This window comes from Euprymna scolopes, chromosome 31, assembly GCF_053919585.1.
Source record: "Euprymna scolopes isolate OS-2025 chromosome 31, ASM5391958v1, whole genome shotgun sequence".
In the NCBI taxonomy this organism is placed as follows: domain Eukaryota; kingdom Metazoa; phylum Mollusca; class Cephalopoda; order Sepiida; family Sepiolidae; genus Euprymna; species Euprymna scolopes.
Genome location: NC_136512.1, coordinates 29744576 through 29769097, shown reverse-complemented (window position 1 = coordinate 29769097; position 24522 = coordinate 29744576). Strand labels below are relative to the sequence as shown.

At 34.7% G+C, this 24522-nt stretch overlaps 1 protein-coding gene across 3 annotated transcripts in view; it reads right to left on the bottom strand.

Moving 5' to 3' along the window:
- LOC145255668 (RNA-binding protein Musashi homolog 2-like) overlaps window positions 1–24522 on the bottom strand; it is a 709158-nt gene that overhangs the window by 353519 nt on the left and 331117 nt on the right. For all 3 annotated transcript variants that reach the window (XM_080114227.1, XM_080114229.1, XM_080114228.1), the window contains one exon: window positions 23611–23703. In XM_080114227.1, coding sequence (XP_079970353.1) covers window positions 23611–23703 — 93 coding nt within the window. The remainder of the gene's footprint in view (window positions 1–23610; window positions 23704–24522) is intronic.

The window sequence follows — 24522 nt, the reverse complement described above, 5'->3', positions numbered from 1 at the left end:
CGGCTATTACAAACCGATGCCCATACATATTTAAATATTAGTCTAGGCACAAATAATATATTGGACCAAGAATGACTGTTGGACCCACCCACCCCTTCCTGGAAAGAAAAAGCAATGTTCTTGCTAACAAGTCAACTTGCTGTTTTCTAAGAAGGGGTAGGAGAGTGACCAAGTGGGTCGGTAGTTGTAGTAGAGAGAGCTATAGAGTCCGGGGGTGGGGTGGGGGGCTTAGCTAGTCAGGAAGCAAGGGAGGGTAGCGTTAGTTAGCAGTGGCCATCTGTCATTTTCAGTCCGCCAAAGGGTGACAAGAAGGTTGACCGCCCCCCCCCCTCCGCATCGGGCAAAAGGCAGAGGAGGCGATCGGACTGGTGGGGTGGGGTGGGGGGAGCGAGTGTATGTTCTTGAATGGTTGGCAACGGGAAGGAGAGGGTGGGGGCGGTCGGGTAGAGGATGGCGTGGAGAGACGAATACTTTATATATATATATATATATATATATATATATATATATATATATAAAAAAAAAATATATATATATATATATATATATATATATATATATATATATATATATATATATATATTTTTTTTTTAAGTCGGGTAAGAGTGTTGGGGGAGCGCCCGGACGGTGTAGAGTGAGAAAGAAGAGGGTATACAGGAAATGGGGAACGAAGTTGAGGTTTTTAAATCTTTCAGCCAACACGCACTCACCCTTGGCACATACAGGGGTCAGCGAAGGAGTAGATTCGGGTAGATAAACTTAAAACGTGGAATGCTAAAAATAAGGAACTTCACAGGAAGAAAATAATGTGTGTGTCTATGTAAAAACATTCTGCCTAACGTTTTCACGAATTATATATATCTGCACTAGAAGGTTACCCGGTCGTAAGGTTTGGTTGTTTTTGTTTTACGGCATATCAACCCTTTTAAGGTCATTTAATGCCGAATCCAGTGATTTTGAAGTAAAGGTTTTTAATAGAATATATGTTTTTTTCTTCTGTCCCCCCCTGTCAGTTTCTATTTAACCCATAGTTGGGATCCTAACAGGTACTACAACTCCGGGTCAGAGTGAACCTGAGAGCAATGGCAATTAAGGGGTGGCTCTCCACTCCACTCCCCAAAGCCCGCAAGTTGGGGCCTTATCATCGGATATAGTTTAAGGTCATATCCAGGACACACCCGATCGTAAGATACGCTTAAATATATTTTAACCTTTGCAGATTTCGTATTTAATGTTATAAAGACAATACTCTATTGATTATTATATTGTACCCAATATATAGTACAAATTTAAACAGTTTAAAAATAAATATGATTTGAATGCCAGCAGCTAGAATTGAACCCAAAACATAACGTTCTGCCTTCGTCAATTTTGAAAAGCTTGATAGAAATAACGTCATGACGACTGTGACAAATTCAGAGTTTTAGTATTATATATATATATATATATATATATATATATATATATATATATATATATATATATATATATATATATACACACACACACTAGCATGGGTGCCCGGGTGTTTGGAGGTGTATGTTGAGCAAAAAAAAAAAAAAATGGTCAATTTTCTTTAACTTTGACCCCTATCTATTATAACCCCTTAACATTTATTGTTTTGTGCTCAAATCAAGTTATTAAGTTAGATCCATGTCCAAGGAACCTATATCTAAAATTTCAAGTGTTTAGACCCAAAATTGTCGGAGGAGTTTGGTAGAGTTCTCAAAGGTAAAAAAAAATCGTTGAACTTTGACCCCTTAACAGCCAAATTTCTGTCCAAAACCCGATCATATAGATTTTCCCAAGTCTCAGTACCCTGTATATCAAATTTCGAGTCTGTAGACTAAAAATTGACAGAGTTATTGCGTAGGGAAATATACACAGACAGATGCACTGACAGACACGGTCACACACACACACATATATATATATATATATATATATATATATATATATATGTACACACACACAAACTGGCGAGCTCTCTTTTAAATACGCTAAGTTAGGGAAAATGAGTTCAAACTAAAAAATTATACAAAATACTGTTAGAAACCAACCGAATATATGTCAGCCTATGTCACGGTAACATATTGAGTGAGTTTCTAACGGTATTTTTTATAATCTTTTTAGTTTGAACTCATTTTCTTAAACTTAAGGTATTCAACAGCGAACTAACCGCCATTTGTCTTTTTCAAATATATCGATAAACGCTGCATGTTTTTCGAACCGATTAAACATTTTACATTAAATAAAAACACTAAAATCTTATACAGTTAGGTAGAAAAGTAATTTATCTTGCCTTTGATAACATTTGTTTATATATATATATATATATATATATATATATATATATATATATATATATATATATATATATATATATATCTCATTATCCGAAACGTAAACTATATGAATCAGTAGAAGAAATAAAATGACAATTTGAATACGTTCGTTAAAATGACTGAGATATTTCATTCATCTTAATCAGTGCAAGACATTGCCGCGGGATTGCTTCCCTGCGGGCTACAACATGAATTAAATTTACTCGGGTGAATGTATGTGCAATGTTAGGAAGTAAAAAAAAAATCTGTTGGCTGACTAGAAATCGTGCCTCCATTAAAAAGAGCTTAAATATTAGACCTCTAGGCCTGTTATAGGGATGGCCTTGTGTGAGAGTCAAATTTGGCTAAATATTATTTTGATTTTTTTTTCATGGGTTAGAATTTCCTTACAAAATGAAATTTTCTCGGGCAATGGAAGTGAATTGGTAGCAATTGAAACGATTTTTAGAAATCTTGCATGCAATAAAACATACCGAATGTTAAGATCTTTTAGTCCATCGTAAAGATGGACTCAGTTCGTGTCTGTAGTGAAACAGACGGATTAGCCATGTTGAAAATAAATAAATAAATGAACGCGGCGTGACAATCACAACCCTGTTACTATGACAACGTTTTCAGTCTTGGGGAGAAGCCTCACACCACAGAGACGTGTGTGTGTGTGTGTGTGTGTGTGTGTTAGCGTGCGAGACAGAGAGAGGGGGGGGGGGGTTAGAATGTAGAAACGTTTTTTTCTCTTTATTACTTTCTTGAGGTGACCAAATAACAATTTGCCATATTTTGTCGGCGTTTTTTTCTTCTTTTTTTATTCATGTTCAAATAAATCTGTAATTACAAGACGGGAGGGGGGGGGGAGAAGAAACGGTAAAAAAAAAGAAGAAACGGTAAAAAAAAGAAGAAACGGTAAAAAAAAGAAGAAACGGTAAAAAAAAGAAGAAACGGGAAAAAAAAGAAGAAACGGGAAAAAAAAGAAGAAACGGGAAAAAAAAGAAGAAACGGGGAAAAAAAAAGAAACGGGGAAAAAAAAAGAAACGGGGAAAAAAAAAGAAACGGGGAAAAAAAAGAAACGGGGGAAAAAAAAGAAACGGGAGGAAAAAAAGAAACGGGGAAAAAAAAAAGAAACGGGGGAAAAAAAAGAAACGGGGGAAAAAAAAAGAAACGGGAAAAAAAGAAGAAACGGAAAAAAAGAAGAAACGGAAAAAAAGAAGAAACGGAAAAAAAGAAGAAACGGGGAAAAAAGAAGAAACGGGGAAAAAAGAAGAAACGGGAAAAAAGAAGAAACGGGGAAAAAGAAGAAACGGGAAAAAAGAAGAAACGGGAAAAAAAAGAAGAAACGGGGGAAAAAAGAAGAAACGGGGAAAAAAAGAAGAAACGGGGAAAAAAAGAAGAAACGGGGAAAAAAAGAAGAAACGGGGGGAAAAAAAGAAGAAAACGAAACGCAGAAAACGAAACGCAAAAAACGAAACGCAAAAAACGAAACGCAAAAAACGAAACGCAAAAAACGAAACGCAAAAAACGAAACGCAAAAAACGAAACGCAAAAAACGAAACGCAAAAAACGAAACGCAAAAAACGAAACGCAAAAAACGAAACGCAAAAAACGAAACGCAAAAAACGAAACGCAAAAAACGAAACGCAAAAAACGAAACGCAAAAAACGAAACGCAAAAAACGAAACGCAAAAAACGAAACGCAAAAAACGAAACGCAAAAAACGAAACGCAAAAAACGAAACGCAAAAAACGAAACGCAAAAAACGAAACGCAAAAAAGATTAAAAGAAATTAGAAAAGGGAAAGAAAAGGAAAAAAGAAATAGAAGAAAAGAAAGAACGAAAAAAGAAAAGGATAAAAATGTTTTCACTCAAATCTCCAGAAACAAGTCAACATTTAGGCTGAAACGTCAAAGCCTTTGGACCAAGATCAAAGTGTAGTATCTGTCCTTCAGATGACGCACTTCAATTTCTAGTTCAGTGGAGGAGAAATCCTTCACGACTGAGACAAATTTATTTTTGTTCCTTTTCTCCACGTTAAAAACAGACTCTGGTGTCGGTCCTGTGGGAAGGCATCGTAAATAGGAACATCCACCCACAGGATATCTCGGGTCCATTTCTAATTAATCTTTTGAAGTTTGAAAAACTTTTCGAGAAATGCGTAACTGAATATGTTTACCGTCAGTAACACTTACGGTATTTCAGATTTGAATAATATATTAAAAATATTTTTTCCTTTTTTTTTTTTTTTAATAAAAATAAATATTTTTAATTTTTAAGATCTGTTGATTTAAAAAATAAATGCTGTTTTGAAACAACTGTAAACAGCAAAATGACATGCGATATGCTCTTTAATTAAAAAATTAATTTAATTGCTGAAATATCTCTCTCTCTCTCTCTCTCTCTCTCTCTCTCTCTCATATATGTGTGTATGTGTGTGTGATGTAAACAACTGAAAGTATTGTCAATCCTTATCCTCTAGTAGCTTATTGTCTTACATATTAAACACTTAAAAATATTCTATTTTTAATTCACATGACTAAACTTTAACTTATTACTAAAAAAATATAAAAACAAAAGTATGTATGAAGAGAACTATATAAAAAATATCAGTAAATGTCCGAAAGAATTGTACGCTTGTAGTGTCAATAAAATATTTTGAGATAGGTATATAAATTGCTGTCTGATCCTTGTCAGGTGGTATATAAGTATTTATAACACTAGTATTGAATTATTGAGCTATCTAAATGAACCTTACCTGAATAATAGTAATACTTGCATGTGATAATTGGAAATATTTTAATTTCTATAGTGTGCACATATTATTAAAAAAAAAAAAAAAACAAAGAAAGAAAACAAAATATATATGCCGTTCTCCATTTGGGGGGTACTTGGTCAAAAGGGAAAATTATTCCGAACTCGCATTTAGGTAAAAATGCACTTTCGTATTAATAATTCATCCAAAACGTATCGCATAAAACAAAAACAAATAAAATAATTATATATATATATATATATATATATATATATATATATATATATATTATATATAATCTCCAGTCACACCTTTTCTGAGTCGACATTTTTTTAATACTGTGGCAAGTGAAGTGTATATACAGAACGACTGGAAACAAATGCCGAGATAAGCGGAGAGCACATACAGCGCCTGGAACTCCCAAATGGTTACCTATCTGGTACTAACCAGATTCAACGTTGCTTAACTTCGGTGATCTGACAAGAACTGGTGTGTCAACACGATTATGCCATATATATATATATATATATATATATATATATATATATATATATATATGCATACATACCGGTTGTATCGATTGGTTTCCTAAATGTAAATCCAATGAAACTCGTGCGATTATTGAAGAGTGCTCAATGCAGGACAGAGCTGGTATATAGTCTGTTTATTATACAAACATTATTGGTTACATATGTGCATACATGTTTCAGTGGAGTCTCAATTCAGGGACAACACTTTATAAGACCAAAAAAGATTTGATATCAAATCTTTTTTGGTCTGATGAAGTGTTGTCCCTGAATTGAGACTCCACTGAAACATGTATGCACATATGTAACCAATAATGTTTGTATAATAAACAGACACACACACACACATATATTAGTTTTTTTTTTTTCATCCCGTGACAATACTCTTATTGTTGATTGGTTGCGAGTCAGAAGAAAATGTTCATTCTTTGTTTGGCCATGTTTTCCGTTTTAATTTCCTTCGTTTCTTCGCATCGCGATGATCACAGGGTCATCAGGAGTGTATACAACCCATTACCCTATTGTCCGTCGCTCACAATGAGGCGTATGTAAATTGTGCCACAACTGGCAAGGATACTTGATTTCGCTCAATCTTTAATCTTTAAAGCAGAACCACAACCTCAGTAAAGCAGACCTGTTCACTAAAAATGACGTTATGCATGTAGTAAACAAGCAAGATCTGTCGAATTGACAGTAGATAATAAATGAGTGTTTTGTTTTTAATTATTGGAACACAATTTATACCGAAACTAAATATGATGATGAGACGCGTTCTGCATCTAGTCTGGTGCAGCGTTTGCATTGGCTATACAGTTGAAGCAGCTGGAGTTGCCTCTCCAGATGCAGGCCTGGACGGGTGATAAGAACTAGGTTTTCCCGGCTACCTCTTGGCGTTGTAGACAAAGTCCGATGGAAAGGCAAGCCATTATAGTCGAAATCAGCACAGCTGCAGGAGTTATCGGAAAGGTTTTACCGTGCTTCACCACCCGACTATCGGAACTCTAAACTGCTTTTCTTTCTTTTTTTTTTCAGGGTCTACTCCCTTAGCCTTTCTCAAGGCACCCACACGGCAGTGGAGCTATTTGCTCATAGCTGGTGAAAAATGTGAAAATATTTAAAATTTATATGACAATGAAGATCCTCATCGTAGTTATGATTGTATCAAAATAAAAGCGAATAAAAACTGAATTTTATGAATTAAAAAAAAAACAAAAAAACTAGAATTAATTTGAAAAAAAAACAAACAAACAAACAAAAAACTAGAATTAATTTGAAAAAAAAAGTAAATAAACATCGTGTTGCCTCATGGATTTTAAAAATTAAAATTTGTTTATTATTTTAATTGTTTAGATATTTACATACGAAGTCAAGCAATGCCATGAGTCTTAGGTCGATTTAGGTGTACATATATTACTTTTTATCATTCCAAAAGATGTATTTAATTCACACAAGTTTTCTTTTTTTATAAAATATGTCTTATATGCGTTTCGTTGAATAGCAAAAAATCATCAAACAACTCATCAGAGACAAATGTATGTTCCTCGAAAGACAATTATTTTTATATGGAATGAAAACTGATTTGGACATATGTAAAGTCTGCAAAAACATAAATAAAAACACTTATTGTAGTGTTTACAGGCGCCAAATAATTGAATCAAAACACGTATATTAGTAATCTAATAAATCCACAGAGGAGACAAAACCAGTATCTTTTTTATATACTAAACAATTACTAGATCAAAGATTAAAGTATTTAATAGAGAAATTACATCCCTCATATGTTTACATGCAATATGTAATCGTTCTTTTCCAAACCGTCTTGTTTGTCCGCTTCAGTGCGATATATTACTAACAGTTCTGACGTCAGCAGATAAACGAAACTTGTACAGGCCTGATTTACGGATGTCGTGGCAAAACCCATGTTTGAAGTTAAGGCGCCTCAAAATCGGCAATTCATTCATGATATTAAAAAAAAAAAAAAATAGATGTTGCTATTCGGTTTATTTTTTTAATTTTTTCCTGACCTTGAAACAGGTTTATTTATTTGTATTTCATTTTGACATTCATGTAGGTGGATATTACATAAGAATGCACACACAAAAATACCACACACACACAAAAATACCACACACACACACAAAAAATATCACACACACGCACTAAATAATACAAAAATCTATAACGCCTAGGCAATTTCTGAAATGACCTTTCCCCTGTTGATTGCGGTGGGTTTGTTGGTCTGGTGTGCAGTTAGTTCTAGGTCTAATCTCCCAGGCTTTTCCCTCTCTTTTTGAGAAAGAGGTTTATTGTTAATCGCCTAGTGTGCTCCTACCGGGGAATGCTGATGGAGTTACCTAGACATTTTTTTGAAGACCAGAATGCTCTTCCTCGGGAGTGCTGGTTTTTCAATACCAATTTTCGAACCGTAAAGAGAGATAAATCTATATATCTATAAAAGTGAACGTGTCTGTCTGTCTGTCTGTACATTTCCCTACGCAATAACTCTGTCAATTTTTAGTCTATAGACTCGAAATTTGAAATACCGGGTACTGAGATTTGGGAAAATCGATGTGACGGGTGTCAGCCAGAAATTTGGCTGTTAAGGGGTCAAATTTCAACGATTTGACCTTTAAGAACTCTACCAAACTCCTCCGACAATTTTGGGTCTAGACACTTGAAATTTTAGATATAGGTTCCTTGAACCTGGATCTAACTTAATAAAATGATTTGAGCCCGAAACTATAAATTTTAAGGGGTCATAATAGGGGTCAAAGTTTAAAAAAATTAACCATTTTTTTTTTTTTTTTTTTTTTGCTTTTTTTGCACAGCATACACCTCCAAACACCCGAGCAACGCCGGGCACCCCTGCTAGTACTAAATAATACTAATAGATGAAAAGGCTGTGTAGACTGACTGGACAGAAGATCGTTTCACTATTAATAGGAGAGGATGATAAGGACTACCAAGATTAAGGTTTGATGACAAATGCTTTTAAGAAGATCAATAGTCTCAGCAATGACAACACGTGCAGGTTCTATCACACAGATGTATAAAGTGTGAACAGTCTTACATCCAGTTGTAAATAAAAACATCGCACACGCATACACACCAAAATAACATACACACAGTAGTTCGCAACCGTTCTTTTCGAAGCATCCTGTTTATCTGTTTAGGCATGACTTATTACTAGGGCTAGGACAACGGCATATTCTTTTCGTTGTTTTAACTCTCGAGTGTGTGTGCGCTAATATCTTATACGATTTTATGTAGAGTGATGCGGTTCTTGGTTGATTAACTGTCTGTGTCGGATATATACTCGAAAGTCAAAACAAAGATAAGAATATTCTGTTGTCATAGACCTACTTATTACCAGTAACTCTGATGTCAGCAAATAAAGGAGACTTCTAGGACAGGCCTGCTTTGCAGAAGGTCGTGGTAGCACCCTCTCAATTTAAAAAAAAAAATTTTTTTTTATGAGCCAGACGAAATATTTACCATTGTTAACGGTTCAACATTATGAACAATCCTTGGTCAACTACTAGACTTTGGAATTCCCTTCCGGTTCCATGCTTTCCTGACTGTACTGACATACAGAAGTTCAAGTGTAATGTAAACACACATCTTGCTGCTCAATTCTCTACATGATATTCCTGCAAATTATGTCATAAATAGTAGCTCCCTACATCAAAGTGGCATTCTGCCTTGTTTGGGGTAGAAAATGCAATTTAAAAAAAAAAATAAAATAAAATAAAAAAAAAAGGATTCGTCGAAATGCTTAAACAACATCGGGAACTGAAATTACGCTTCTATATCAGCGACGCACTCTTTGATCCAGTGAGAACGATGTTGAAAAGGGTGACATTCTTGCACTGTCGTTGCAGTGGCTCACTTTCAGTATCCAGAACTGTCAGATCGCTGCCCTCATAGCTTTCAAAACCACTGACAGAACTTCTTGATTTTTTTTTTTTTTACATAGTAGTCACCACATATCAATGCCTGGAGGCAACTCGGGGATAAGGATTATTGCGTGTACAGTAATCAATGGGATAGTATCGTAGTAATCGTTATTTTGATAAAGTGGATTACTTACGGGAGCAGTTTATCAGGAATTTGTTTATGTTGGACTTGAAGACATCCAAGTTGTAGTCAGGTGGGAAACAGACAAACGGAAGAGATTTCCATAGGCGTGCACTTCTAAGAAAGAAGCTTTGTTCATGGAATCTACGTTCTGATTTAGGCACAGATAAAAAGTGGGGGAAATTATTGACAGTGGTTTCAGATAGACGGGTGTTTTTCGTGAAAGATTGGCGAGGGGGGACCAGAGATTGAAAAAAAAAAACCCAAAAAAAACCAAGACCTTTCTAATTCTCAAGAATTATTATCGAAAATTTAGGGCTGAAATTCTTCTTCAATGCAATTTTTATTTTTCTCTAATCTTTTCCCATGTGTTTTGTTCTTGCTGTTTTTCATCTTTCTTCGTTTTGTCTGAATTCAATCAGTAGATGTATACCAATAAATGAATAAATGTCTGACGAGCAGCGTGTGATAACTAATGACTACTTTTACTCTTTTTTTTTTTTTTTTACATGGTAGTCACAACTTATCAAGGCCCGGAAGCCACTCGAGGATAAGGGTTATTGCGTGTACAGTAATCAATGGGATAGTATCGGAGTAATCGTTAGTATTGGAGAATTGATAAAGTGTCTTACTTAAGGGGGCGGTTCATCAGGAATTTGTTTGTGTTGGACCTGAAGACATCCAAGTGGTAGTCAGGTTGGAAACAGGCAAACGGAAGAGAGTTCCACAGGCGTGCACTTATATGTTGCGAAACGGTCGTAAGACAATAAAAATGTAAGAATTTGCGAAAGTGAATTTTTACAAATTATAATTTTAGATGACGTTCTTTCTTGGTTATAGGAATTCAACCAATCAATATGCATGCTCTGAAGCCTGGAATTCTGCTTCATTGAGCTTATAATTTGAAACAATTTGGATGATATAATAAAGTACTTATACTATAAAATATGTTTTTTACATAATACGGCCAGACAAAAACACACACACGCCCATTTGATGGGGCGATTCCAATATTTTTACCCCGGTTCCGATACAATTACCGATTCTGTACTAAATTTCCGATTCTGATACAATTACCGATTCCGATTCTTACAAATCTAATTGTTTAACTAGAGTTGCTATTTTTTCCCCTGATTATCGTAAAAAACACATTTTAAATGTGCAGATATTTTCTCAAACGTAAAAATTAACTTATAGATGATCTATAGATTTGAATATTACTGTTCGTGTAAAATCAATAAATATTTATTATTTTGTCATTGCTACAAGCAGTGGGAGACTTTGGTTTAAACAAAATAAAAAATAAATGAATAAAAATTAAAAAAAAAAAAAAAACAACAATCAAGGGGAATCTTTTTTGACATTGGAAAATAGACACAAATTTTTCCAATTTCAATATTGATTCCCCAAAAAGTACCAATTTTTCTGCTTACCGATTCATCGTCCCAATACTTATATATATATATATATATCTCAAACACACACTGCAAGGTCAGTGGCTGTAATACGTTTCTAATTATAGAACTTCTCTTGTTTATCTGCTTTGCCGTGACATTACCAACGGCTCTGACGTCAACGGCTAAATGAGACGTCTTGAAAAGGCCTGCTTTACGGAGGTCGTTTCCTAATCCGCATCTTGGCGAACTGTATGATCGGATTAGGATACAGTCTGTGACTCACGCTTACCATGGTCAAAGAGTTGAGAATAAAAGACACTGAACTCGACCACTGTCCATAATCCAATCCAATTATGGAATCATAATCAAAGTTTACAATAAATTCTATCCGGGGTTGAGGGCCAAGACGTGGGTTAAATGTTCTCTGGATGCATCAAGTGCGCATATTATGTCATTATATTGCCACTTAATGGGATGTTGTTTGAGATCGTGTCTAACAGCGAAATGTCTGTTCGTATTAAATTTTAACTTCAGCAGGTTAGTATATTCAGGGAAGCAGGAAACAGGGAGGGAATTCCAAAGTCTACCAGTCCAAGAAAAGAAAGTATTAGAGTAGAAGGCTTTCTGGCATCTAGGGGTCTGGCCAGTACAACAGGGGTGGGATTTTTGCTGCTTGTCGGGGGTATGTACCTTGATGGAGCATATGTGCTACGAGTTCACCTGAGCACATTTCATTAAAATACCTGTGAAACAGGCATATGCATGTAACATTGCGGTGATGGGACAGAGGTTGGAGCTTGGCTGACAGTTTCAGATGAGGATTAATATTATGTATTATTTGACTACTATCCTTGTCGAAATGGATCAAACGAACAAAAGCAAAGCTCTACTCATGTATTGAGCACTATTATGTTTTGCTAGTTTGGAGATGAGCACTGAGAATCTGTATATTAATAGGATAGCGTGTGTTATGTATTTATTTTGTGTGTCACGCTTACATCCGAGTGACTGTCGTTTGATTTTTATGGACTTCCGTTTCTTGTAATAAATAATTTTGCCAAGAATTTTTCATAAGTTTTGGTTTCGGTTATAGCTGATGGCACTCCAGTAATCTATTTTTCTTTTTTTATAAATAATTTTATCAAGAATTCTTCATAAGTTTTGGTTTCAGTTTCGATTATACCTGAAGGAACTCAAGTTATATATATATATATTTTTTTTTCCCCTAAGTTTTGGTTTCGATTCAAGCTGATGTCCCCAAGTCGTATGGATATTTTTTTTTTTTTTTTTTATAAATAATTTTATCAGGAATTCTTCATAAGTTTTGGTTTCGGTTTTGATTATGGCTGAAGTAACTAAAGTTATATATATATTCATAAGTTTTTATTTCAGTTTCGATTCAAGCTAATGCACCAAAATCATATGGATATATTTCTTTATTTTTGAAATCACAACTTTATAATATATAAAAATCGATAGAATATTAATTCTATAATAATATATACGAAATCTGCAAGAATTAAAACATCATATTTAAGCATACTTTACGACCAGGCTATGCCGGGCGTCCCTGCTAGCTTAGATAAATACTTTTGCAGTTTTAAAAAAAGAGCTACAATAATATTAGAGTGTTTCCATTTACACTGAACATCTACAGAATGCCAACATCAATATATTATATATGAATGAGTACACTGTGGAATTTCCATAGGCCCCGCTTGTTTTTATTATTTGGATTATTCGGAGTACTAGTCTCACCTTAGATGCTATTCTCACAATGATGTAACCTCCGACATTCCTCAGATACGTCTTATAATTCTTAATTTTATTATATTATTAGATTCGCCCATACTTGAACCTTCAACCTCAAGAAGGTTAGAAATTGTTATCACTTAGCACTCTTATCCATTGTTCCACTGTATCAATCCTCGTTATGGCCGATACTAAGAATACAATTAGTAAGTATGTGAGGCTACTATTTGGTCATAGCTGACTAAACGAGGACAAGCTATCTCAACTCATGTATTGAGCACTATAACATTACAGATTTTTTTTTTTTTTTTTGAATTGATAATTTCTGTTAGTTGGACTACTATTATCATCTAAGCTGATTGAACAAACGAGCTCAGTTCTACTCGCATATTAAGCACTGCTAGAGTAAATATTGAACATATATATGTATATGATGTTTCTGAATTTTTGAGATGAGGATTGGTTATATGCATTATTATTCATCGGACTACTGTTCTCATCTTGAATGTAATTTTCACGTTTCGGTCGATATAATCTCCGACCTTCAGTTGTATCTTGTCGAACTCGGGAATTTGAACGGAATTTCGAGCGGAACACTTTATTTACTTCACGGAGGTAGTATGCTCTTGTTCCGTCAGCCATGACTGGATAGAGATCCTAAGTAATTCGCAAATGTATATTTCGGTCGCCCACACTGAGGATTGAACCTTCAACCTTCAGGAGAATATCACCTTTAAAAATGATTGATTTTTCCCAGTACTCTAACCACTGCGCCACGGTTCTTTCCAGAGTTCGACAAGATACCCCTGAAGAAGGTCAGAGGTTATATCGACCAAAATGTTGTGAAAATCACACTCAAGATGAGAACATTAGTACAATGACATATATATATATATATATATATATATATATATAATGTAAGCCCGTAAGAAACTCGTTTCTTATCGTTGAGCACTTTTCAGTTGAATTAAAGTCGGTCAATTTAGCTCTTATGCGCAGATCATATAATTAGATCACTGACAGACGTTAAAAAGCATTTAAAAAATAAATGTTTAAATTCAACAGCATTTCCCGCGGTTAACGGTAACCGGATGGACTAGGTTCTTGCTAATGAAGCCAGGGTTCGAATCTATTGACAGCTGTTAATTGTGACACCCTGCACTGTTGATTCCCGAAAGGATGAAACACTAGTGTCTGTAGGTGTTTAATAATTATTATAGTAAATAATGTCAGGAGCGTGGGTTCCGTTGTAGAAGCGTGGATTTAAATGTTGGCAACACACTGACGGTTGGGGCGCCGGACTGTGGAAACATAGTCTTAAGTTCGATCCCTAGAAGCAGTTGAGCTGCGCTGATGAGAGTTAATGAAACTCGAAACACGCATGTACGTAGATTACTGTTTTAAAAATAAATTAAAAAAAATATATATATATATATATATATATATATATATAAGATACGCTTAAATATGATATTTTAATTCATGCAGATAATATTAATTATTATAGAGACAATTCTCTATTGATTATTATATTGTACCTAATATACAGTAGTGAAATTAAAACTATAAAAATGTATATATATGCCTTGGGTGCTATCAGCTAAAATCAAAACAAAAACATAAAACTCTCCACCCTCATTCTTTAGCCTCTGAGCAACACCCATATGTGTGTGTGTATTCACCTGTCATCTTTTTTCAAAGATGGAATCACCCTATCGCCGAAGACAAAATACAAGCAAGCAAGATCCACAGAGTTTTATAATTATCTATAATATAAATCTCACCTGTCTATTTAAATGTATGTATGTATGTTAGGTCATGTCATATGCTACTGGTACCATGTAACCCAGTACTACCTGCCTCATGGCCGGATCAGACTTGTTTGGTGGAGGTGGCTAGTTTCCCTGAAGGATTAAAAACAAGACCTTCAAAAGGGTAAATGAACCCTTTTTCGGGGTCAACGGCCAACTAGCACCATATGTGTTTGTGTGTATGTATGTATGTGTATGTGTGTGTGTTGGGGTGGAGAGGGCTCCCGTAAGCCGTGGTGAAGGCAACCTTTCTAGGAGAAGCAAATCTCTGATTAAAAAAACCGATATTTTCGAAAAGTCAACCCCTTTTTCGATTGACTAATCTTAAAACCTATGTCACTTCTGGTTTGGCGATGGGCGCAACAGCAAAGGTGTCACTTATTTTTTTTTTCCCCACTTTCTTTTCCTCCTTCGCGATACGGGTTCAAGCCTGCTTACAACCACTTTTTTTTTTTTTTTTTTCTTAACACACACCTCCAAACACCAAGGCAACATCGGGTGCTAAGGCTAGTTTAGATATATATAGTAGTAAGTCGGGCCTGACGAATCCTCACGAGGATGAAACACAAGAAAATTCTGTGTAGCTTAATTGCCATATATAGACTCATAACTTACTACCTAGCTTTATTCACGTACTAAGCACTGTAAAGTAAATACTGAACACTGATACATAAAATCTATCTTGTATCGTGGCATTGTTAATGCAGTAGATGAGATTATGGTCAGTGTTCTCTATAAGCTTTGGTCCATTATTGGTCCGAATCCTTTGAAGACGTCACACGATTTTGAACTTGGCAGAATACATGGGGTAGATTGCCATTACCTTCCCTAGAACAGTGGCATCTGACTCGCTTGTTTGGACCTATCCGTTGTCCCTTGATCATCCGCATAGCTGCAGTCAAATAACGTAGGTAGCTCCTGATACTATAGAACCGTTGATCTGCTAGAGATTCATCCTCCTCCATGGCCATCCAACATCCTGCTGCCGACGTCATCAAAGTTATCTTCTCCAAGATAACTAACTAAAACTAGGGGTGCATCTCTCCCGGTGAATTAATATGCCTCCAGATACCAACCTGAAGATTTCTACGACTTGGCACAGTACATATAGCGTCTAGCCTTCCCAAATGGTCATCCATCTGGTACTTGCCAGTCTCATCGTTGCTTAACTTTGGTGATCTAGCGAGAACCGGTGTGTCAACGTGACTGTGCCGTAAACATACACTTTTGTAAAATTCTATGAATTTCTTTCTCTTTCTATATATTAGTGTTGGGACGATAAATCGGAGGCAGAAATATCAGAATTTTATTTTTAGAGTATCAAAACTTTGTGCCTATTTTTCTAATGTCATAAATGGCTCGTTTATTTATTTATTTTTTCTTTTCTTTTATTTAAAATTTAATTTTTCATTGCTGGCATTAATGAAAAAAAAAATATTTATTGATTTTAAACTTAAATCTATAGGTCGCCTCACAAGCATATTTTTTTACGTTTGCACAGATTAAATGGATTTTTACAGTAATTCAGAAAAAAAAAAATCTATAGCTAAATATTTAAAGGTTATACCAAATCAGAATCGGTAATTGTATTGGAATCTGGGTAAAATAGTGGAATCGTCCCATCACTAATATATATATTCTTACGATTATAAGAAAATATGTACTATTGAGGTGTATATTCTAAAAATAATATTTCGAATTGTAATAAATAGTAAGCTCAATGAAAGTGAATTTTTACTTTCAGAGCATGTATATCAGTTATTATCATTCCAGAAGATGTATTTAAATCACGCTCAGCAGTTTTTATTCTTATTTTATGAAGTACATCTTTTGCTATGCAACGAATTCATTAAAAAAAAAAAAAAAAAAACTTCATAAAAGCTTATGAGTGTGAATTAAATACATCTTTTGGTTTTGGAATGATAACTAATAATGAAATAGTAAAGTGTATACTACGTCAATTTTTATTTTTATTTTTATTTATTTTTTTTTTTTTTTGTTGAATTCTTTACTTCAAACCTGTAAATTGGTTTCCCTGCCCCAGAGAAAGACTGCAAAAAAAGGTTTCTTTATGTTCCATATTTTCACAGCAATATACGTTTCTTTCTTCTTTTTTTTTTTTCTGCGCACGAATCCGATGGGACAACTAGATCTTCATTTCTTGTATCTTGTGTTGACTTTTATTGAATATCATAGACTTGATATGAATTTATGGTCGAGGCGGGGGAGGGGGGGTGCTTTTCTGTAATTGCAATTTTGATTAACAGACTTTGACAGCCACAAAAAAACTGAAAAGGATATTTTTTTTAATGTTTTTTTTTTTTTCCTGGAAGGTGGTGCAGGTATTTTTTCGATTTAACATTTTAGAAAACTAATTTGAACCAGAGAGGGAGAAAATTGGGTTTAAACATCGCATGGTATACACATATTAGATTATTAGTCACTACCATGCGGGATTATATAGTATATATAGTGTGTGTGTGTGTGTGTGTATATATATATATATATATATATATATATATATATATATATATATATATATATCGTACAGGTGGCGGTTTTCAATCCTGGCTTGAGGTAGTTGCCTGTCTAGCCACACTGATGAGCTGTGAAACAGCGAAATAGTACTGTATGTATATATATATATATATATATATATATATATATATATATATATAGATTCGATCTCCGGCTGGGAAAAGGTGTATGTCTAGCCGCACTGATGAGTTGTGCTACAACGAAACAGTACTGTATGTGGATGACTATGTAGATATGAACAGAATAATGGAAGTAGTATTACGAAATCTATATCTATAAAAATGAACCCAATCTATGACTCATCTAACAAACTCTGACCCTATTGACCCCTAAAGAGTGAATAAATCATTTGTTCTAAATTTTAGATATTGCTAGCAGGCTGCCCGGCGTTGCCCGGTCATATTTTAATTCATGCAGATTACATATTTTTTATTATAGAGACTATTGAACCTAATATATAGCAGTGAGATCAAAACACACACAAACATATATATTTTATAACTTACTAACTAGCTCTACCTACGTATTGAACACTGTTGAAGTAAATACTTAAAGTTGTTTACGCATAAATTTATACTTTCGTATATTAATTTTATGTGAGTAAATGAAGTAGTTATATATATATATATATATATATATATATATATATATATATATATATATATACATTATATATAAGCCCAGTTTTTTTATGTATCAGTGCAGAGTGACACGACTCCCGACCGGTAGTACTCGTGTAGACAGGTTGGAGTCTCCCATAGTACTCGTGTCACCCTGCACTAATACATAAAACAAACAAAAAAAAAAATGGGCTTATTATATAAAAGACATTTTATAGTATAAGTCCTTTATTATATCGTCCAAATTGTTTCAAATTCATCCCTTTTTTAAAAGATGGAATTGCCCGATCGTCGAAGACAAGATTCAAGCAAGCAAGGACGGCCAGGCGATCCACAGAGAATTATTTAGATTCATCCAAGGCAACGCCGATCAAGAATATACCACCTTTGAGGGTGTTTGTTTTGTAGTTTTGGACTTGGAGCTAGAGATACGAACATACACAGGCAACTGATATATGACGATCAATAGCAGCATTAAAAAAAAATGATTGATATAATTTTTATTAATTAAAAAAAAAAAACAAAATGACCATTGTTTTTTTTTTTTAATAAAATATCCCACTTCAAAGTACATGTTGTCCCCCCCATCTCTTCCACCATATCAAAACTGATTTTGATCTCAAAATCAGAGCAGCATTCATCGCACTCGATTTCCTTGAATAAATGATATCAACAAAAAACACGTTCGCCATTTTTATTTTGAATATTTGTTCATTTATATTATAAAGAGTACAGAATTATTTTTGTTTTGTTGTAAATATATTTTCGTGTTTTTTTTTATTTTTCTTCTTTTTGTCAGATGCGACCTTCGTGTTCTATCCGAGGCTTTATCTGTCTGTTCCTATTTACCGCTTAACATCTCACAATATCGATTTTTAATGTGGGGGAAAAAATCCTGCTCTGCAAGAAAAAGGAGGTGAGGGGCGCTCTACTTGGAAATAAAAAAAAATTCCGGGCATTTTTTTTGCTTACAGACAACAAAACGCCAAGGCGATCAACAAACAAACAAATGTTATCAAAGGCCAGATTTTCTACCTAGCTGATAAGGTTTTTAGTGTGTTAATTTATTTTAAAGCGTTTATTCAGTTCGAAAATGATGTAGTTTCGAGTGTTACGCTAGAACAAAAAAATGGTGGACATAAGAGGGTAACATCTTTGGAGTCTCGATAACCGCTCAAAAATAGAAAATTAAACAAAATACTGGTAGAAACACACCCAATAAATGTTACGGTAATGTCAGCCCAGAATAGGTACTATCTTTAATCTTTTAGCCAAATGGCCAAGTGTTTATTTATTTGCCTCCACACGAGACAATGTCTTTTTTTTTTTAAAACTTGTAGAAAAATCCAGCTCAACAAAAAGGGGGTACCCTAGATTGGGAGGCAAAAATAAAATTACCTCAGTCTAGAAGGATTTCTTCTTCACGGAAGTCAAAACAGACGAAGTGTAGTATTAGAACAGATGCAACACTTTGATCCTAACCAAAAAGGGAAAGCTAGATATAGCGTTTTCATCGCCAAGTACACATTTGACGGGTGCATCTCTTTTCTGCGTGACGACAAAGCATCTCTCTCTAAAAGGCTTAATTCGCCGGGTCTGTTATGCTTCAATCTAAAATAGCAGTTTCGTTGGTCCGTCACAGTCCAAAATAGCAGTTTTGTTGGTCTGTCACACAGCCCAATTCCCCCCCCCCTTTTTCTACAAAGGAGTTACCACTTATCAAGGCCCAGAGGCCACTCGAGGATAAGGGTGAGTGAGTGTACGGAAGTCAATAAGACAATAGCGTAGTTATCGTTAGTAGTGGAAATTTGGTAAATTGGATTACTTAAGAGGAATGGCTTATCAAGAACTTGTTTACGTTGGACTTGAAGACGACCATATTGTAGTCAGCTGGAAAGTAGGCAAACGGAACAGAGCTCCACAGGCGTGCAGTTCTAAGAAAGAAGCTTTGTTCACGGAATCTATATTCAGGTTTAGGCAATGATAAAGAGGGAAATCATTTTCGTTATTAAATGTACATATTGAACGGACGTATCTTCAAGATATCCATCCCAGTTATTTTTTTTTTGTACTTTAAAAAAAAAAAAAAAAAGTGATATAGAAATAACTCTACAAAATAAATTCAAAGGAATGTTTCCTTAATTATTCCCCCTCTCCATTTTTTTTTTCCTAAACAAAAAAAAAAGCAAAAAATACAGGAGGGGGGGGGGAGAGATGTATATGTGTTAGTGACGGTAGCGTTGACCTTAACTCCCCCCCCCCTTACTATCAACTGGATGGCGACACTATAGTTCTTTGAACTCGACAACCCCGGTTCTGCCTGACCGCGTAAAATGAAAGAAACCTTTACGCCCACACATCGCTCCACAATAATAATAATAATAATAAAAAAAAAAAAAAAAAAAAAAAAGTTCCATCAATTGGAACAGATAACACTTTAAAACTTGGCTGCACTAAAAAACACAAAACGCCCCCTTTCGCACAGCCCTGGACGGGTGGGGATAGAAAGCGCCCATAAAAAGGGGGAAGCAGGGATAAGTTTGATATTTGAGAACTGGAAAAAACAAAACAACAACAACAACAAATAGACAAACAAGAAAGGAGAAAAGAGTTCTAAACTTACGAAGTTAAGAATACTAGCAAAGCTATGCGACTCGGGTGAACGTAATGCTTGGGAGGATGGTATTATAGGTAGAGCAGAGCACAGATACTAAACTACACTCTCCCTAAAAGGAGGGTGTAATCACTATGGTAGGATAACGACATATTCTTTTCATTGTTTTGACTCTCAAATATGTATCCGTGGTTATTTTATATGCCTATAGAATGATGTTTCGGTTGATAACTGATACACTCGAGAGTCCAAACAATGAAAATAATATGCTGTTGTCATAGCTCTAGTAATGACTAAGGAGATAGGATAATGACGATCGATCATATACTACATTGCCCCCCCCCCTCCCGCAAAAAGTGGTATTGCTCGGAAGTATAAAATGACGAACGATCATCTACTACACTGCACGCCCCCACTTGGCCTTTTGGTCAGCACTTCCATTTCTTGTTCTCTTTCGGTGGAGGATCAGTCCTTCACGACTGAGACAATTTTTTTATTTTTGTACCTTTTCTCCACGTTAAAAAATGACCCTGGTGTCTAACTCTGTCCCGTGGGAAGGCATAGTAAATAGGTACATCAGTTTAAACCGGGAAGGTGATATCACCACGAACGAGGATTTGGTAAAGTCGCTAAAGAGTCTTGAGGAGATATAAATAAAATAATTCTCTGTAGGAATGAAAAAATATTGGGTTTGTATTACCATACACACAGATTCGAAAAAGTTGTCAAAAAGCAAATATATAACAAATAAATGTTATCAAAATCAAAGATAAGTCACTTTTCTACCTAACTGGATAATTTGTTAGTGTTTTTATTTAATGTAACGTGTTTATTCGACTACAGTGTTTACCGATGTATTTAAAAATGCAAATGGCGTTAAACTGTTGAATACGTAAATTTGCGAAAATGAATAAAAACTAAAAACCTATGCAAAATACTGTTAGAAACCCACCGAATATCTATCAGCCTATGTTACAGTAACAGAGTAACACATATTGAGTGGGGTTCTAACAGTATTTTGCATAGTTTTTTTAGTTTTAACTTATTTTCCCAAACTTACGTATTCAACACAGAGTCCACCGCCATTTGCATTTTTTAAATACATCGGTAAACACTGTACGTTTTTCGAGCCGAATAAACACGTTACATTAAATAAAGACACTAAACAATTATTGAGTTAGGTAGAAAAATAACTTATCTTGCCTTTGATAACATTTATTTGTTATATATTTGTTTTTGTTTTTTTGACAACTTTTTCGAATCTATGTGTACGGTAATACAAATCCAAAATGTTTTTTTTTTTTTTAATGTTGAATATTATTGCATGAGGAGTCATTTCAAGTTAATATTTATTTTATTTTACCGATCTAAAATCGAGAAACGAATGAATAAAATATGCAAACATTGCCAAAATATCATCCACCATCGAAAGCCTTTGCAAGGCAGCCATGATGGATAGTATTTAGGCAATGTTTACATTTTTTAATTTTTTTTACAAAGGAGTTACCACTTATCAAGGCCCGGAGGCCACTCGAGGATTAGGGCTAATGAGTGTACAGTGGTCAAGAGGAACATGTCGTAGTCATCGTTAGTAATGGGAATTTAGTAAATTGGATTACTTAAGGGGATGGTTCATCAAGAATTTGTTTACGTGTGACTTGAAGACGACCATATTGTAGTCAGTTGGAAAGCAAGCAAATGGAACAGAGTTCCACAGGCGTGCAGCTTTGTTCATAGAATCTACGTTTAGGTTTAGGCACAGATAAAGAATGGGGGAAATTATTGATAGTTCTGTGCAGTTCTAGGAGATCTGTCTCCCAGGCTTTACCGTCTCTCTTTGAGAAGATGGTTAATTTATTGCTAACCGCCTGAGGCGCCTTACCGGGGAATGGCGACAGGGCTGCCTAGGCACTTTTTGCAGGTCAGAGTGTCTCTCCTCAGGGGTGTTGACTTCTCAATCCTACATTCCGACCCTAGTGTCACGGTTCTTGCAGTGGGAGAGAACTAAAACAATTCCACAGTTCAAAACCAGGTTCGAAACCCAGTAAACGATGCCCTTTCTTATTCCCTTGTAGCCTCCCTCGCACAGAAGAGATGTTGCGAGCCTGTCTCTGCTCTATCATTATTTTCATGGCAAGTGCTCGTCTGAACTCCTCTTATATAGTATGACCTTGACGTTATTACAATGTGGCTTGTTGTTTTAAAATAAATGTGAAACAGAGAACTGAATTCTCTCCTAAAATGGGGGGGGGGGACGGGGTGTTCAAGTATCTAATCGATAATGACGCAAAGCTTGAAACAACAAAAACAAACGTCCACAATGAGGAGAGGCAAAATATGACACGAGCTCTGTTCAGAAATCCTACCTAGCAAAATAAGTTTGATATCCAAGACCTGGCAAGACGAGTCTACTCTGTGATCTCCCTTCCCCCCTCTCCACGCCCCCGCAGTTTCAAGATGTTTTTCTCAGTTTTCACTGTAAATTGATACTGTAAGGAATACCACGATTTTCGGTTGAATATTTGAAATGTCTGGAAACTATTCGAGAATTATAACGAAAATGTAACACGAAACTTTCTCATCCAATTATAAATAGATACATTAAAAAAAAAAAAACGACCTATCTCTGGCCAGGTCTTTATTTATCGCTCTTTTTCTTGTACTTATCCGATTAAATTTGGTTTATTAAAACCTAGCTCCTTTTCTTCTGTTCTCGTTCTTCTTTCTCTCTTGTTCCCTCTCTCTCATTCTTTCTCTTTCTCTCTTGTCTCCCTCCTCTCTCTCTCTCTTGTTCTCTCTCTCTCTCTCTTGTTCTTTCTGTATCTTTCTCTCGCATTCTTATGTACACTCGCTCAATATTTCGATAAGATACACCTAAAGAAGGTTACATCGGCTGAAACGTTTTAACAGCACTGAAGAACAGTAGTCCAAATAATCCAAAATACAAGTTTTTATTTATTTATTTTTTTTTTGTAAAAAAAAAAAAAAAAAAAAAAAAAAATTCTGAAATCTAAATGTCTTTCAATCAACCATATCAAAAGAATGTATTCAACGCGGTGTAGCAGCTAACGAAAGAGGAACCTTCAGGTTGCCCACGACTATAATCGACCACTTTTATTTATGGGTCAGAGTCAACTGAAATATTTGAACTTTTTTTTTTTTTTTTTTTGTAAAAAAGACAATATTTACCTTTCCAATTTGATTGAAATAGTTCCTCACGTCTTCCACAGTCGTAGAAGCTGAAAGCCCACCCACAAATATCTTCTTCGTGCGAGTAACCATCTGGAAAAAAAGAGAAGAAAAAAAACATTAATATTTACTTCAATTATGAAGCTTATAAATCAACCTTAATGCAATTTAATCCACGTAATGTAATGCTTTTCATTTTATGAGATATTAAATACGAGGCCATAAAATAATGTATCCTTATGGGTTTTGAATTCAATTGCATTTGAAAACTGCAAGGCTGGAGAGCTACATGTTTTGGTTTCGATTCTAGCTAACGGCACTCAAGTCATATATTTTTTAATTTGGGAAATCAGTATTATACATTAGGTAAAATTTAATAATCAAGAGAGAATCGGCTCTAGGATAATAAATACGAAATTTGCATAAATTAAAATATCATATTTAAGCGTATTTTACAACTTCGCAACGCCCGGCGGCTTGCAAGAACATATATACAAGTAAAAGATGGTTGCACACTTTTTGTAAACACTTATGTTTGAATCAAATTTAAATGAGGAATTTGAAAACTTTGAAGTGTCGGATAAAATAAAATCATTTTTTTTTTTATTTACTTTCTTTTCTTGTAAGTCCAATATTTCGCTAATAAATAGCCTCTTCAGTCCGGTCTATAATTTTTTTTCTTTTTTTTCTTCATCAGCGAAATATTGGACTTACAAGAAAAGTAAATAATAATAAAAAAAAAAAAATTATTTTATCCCAGACTTCCAAGTTTTCAAATTCCTCATTTAAATTTTATTCAAACATAAATGTCTTCAAAAAGTGAGTGACCATCTTTTACTTTAAATTCTTGCGCGAAACTGGAGCATAATAAAGGTGGACCACCCGGAAAAGCATGTACATTTCTGCTTTCTT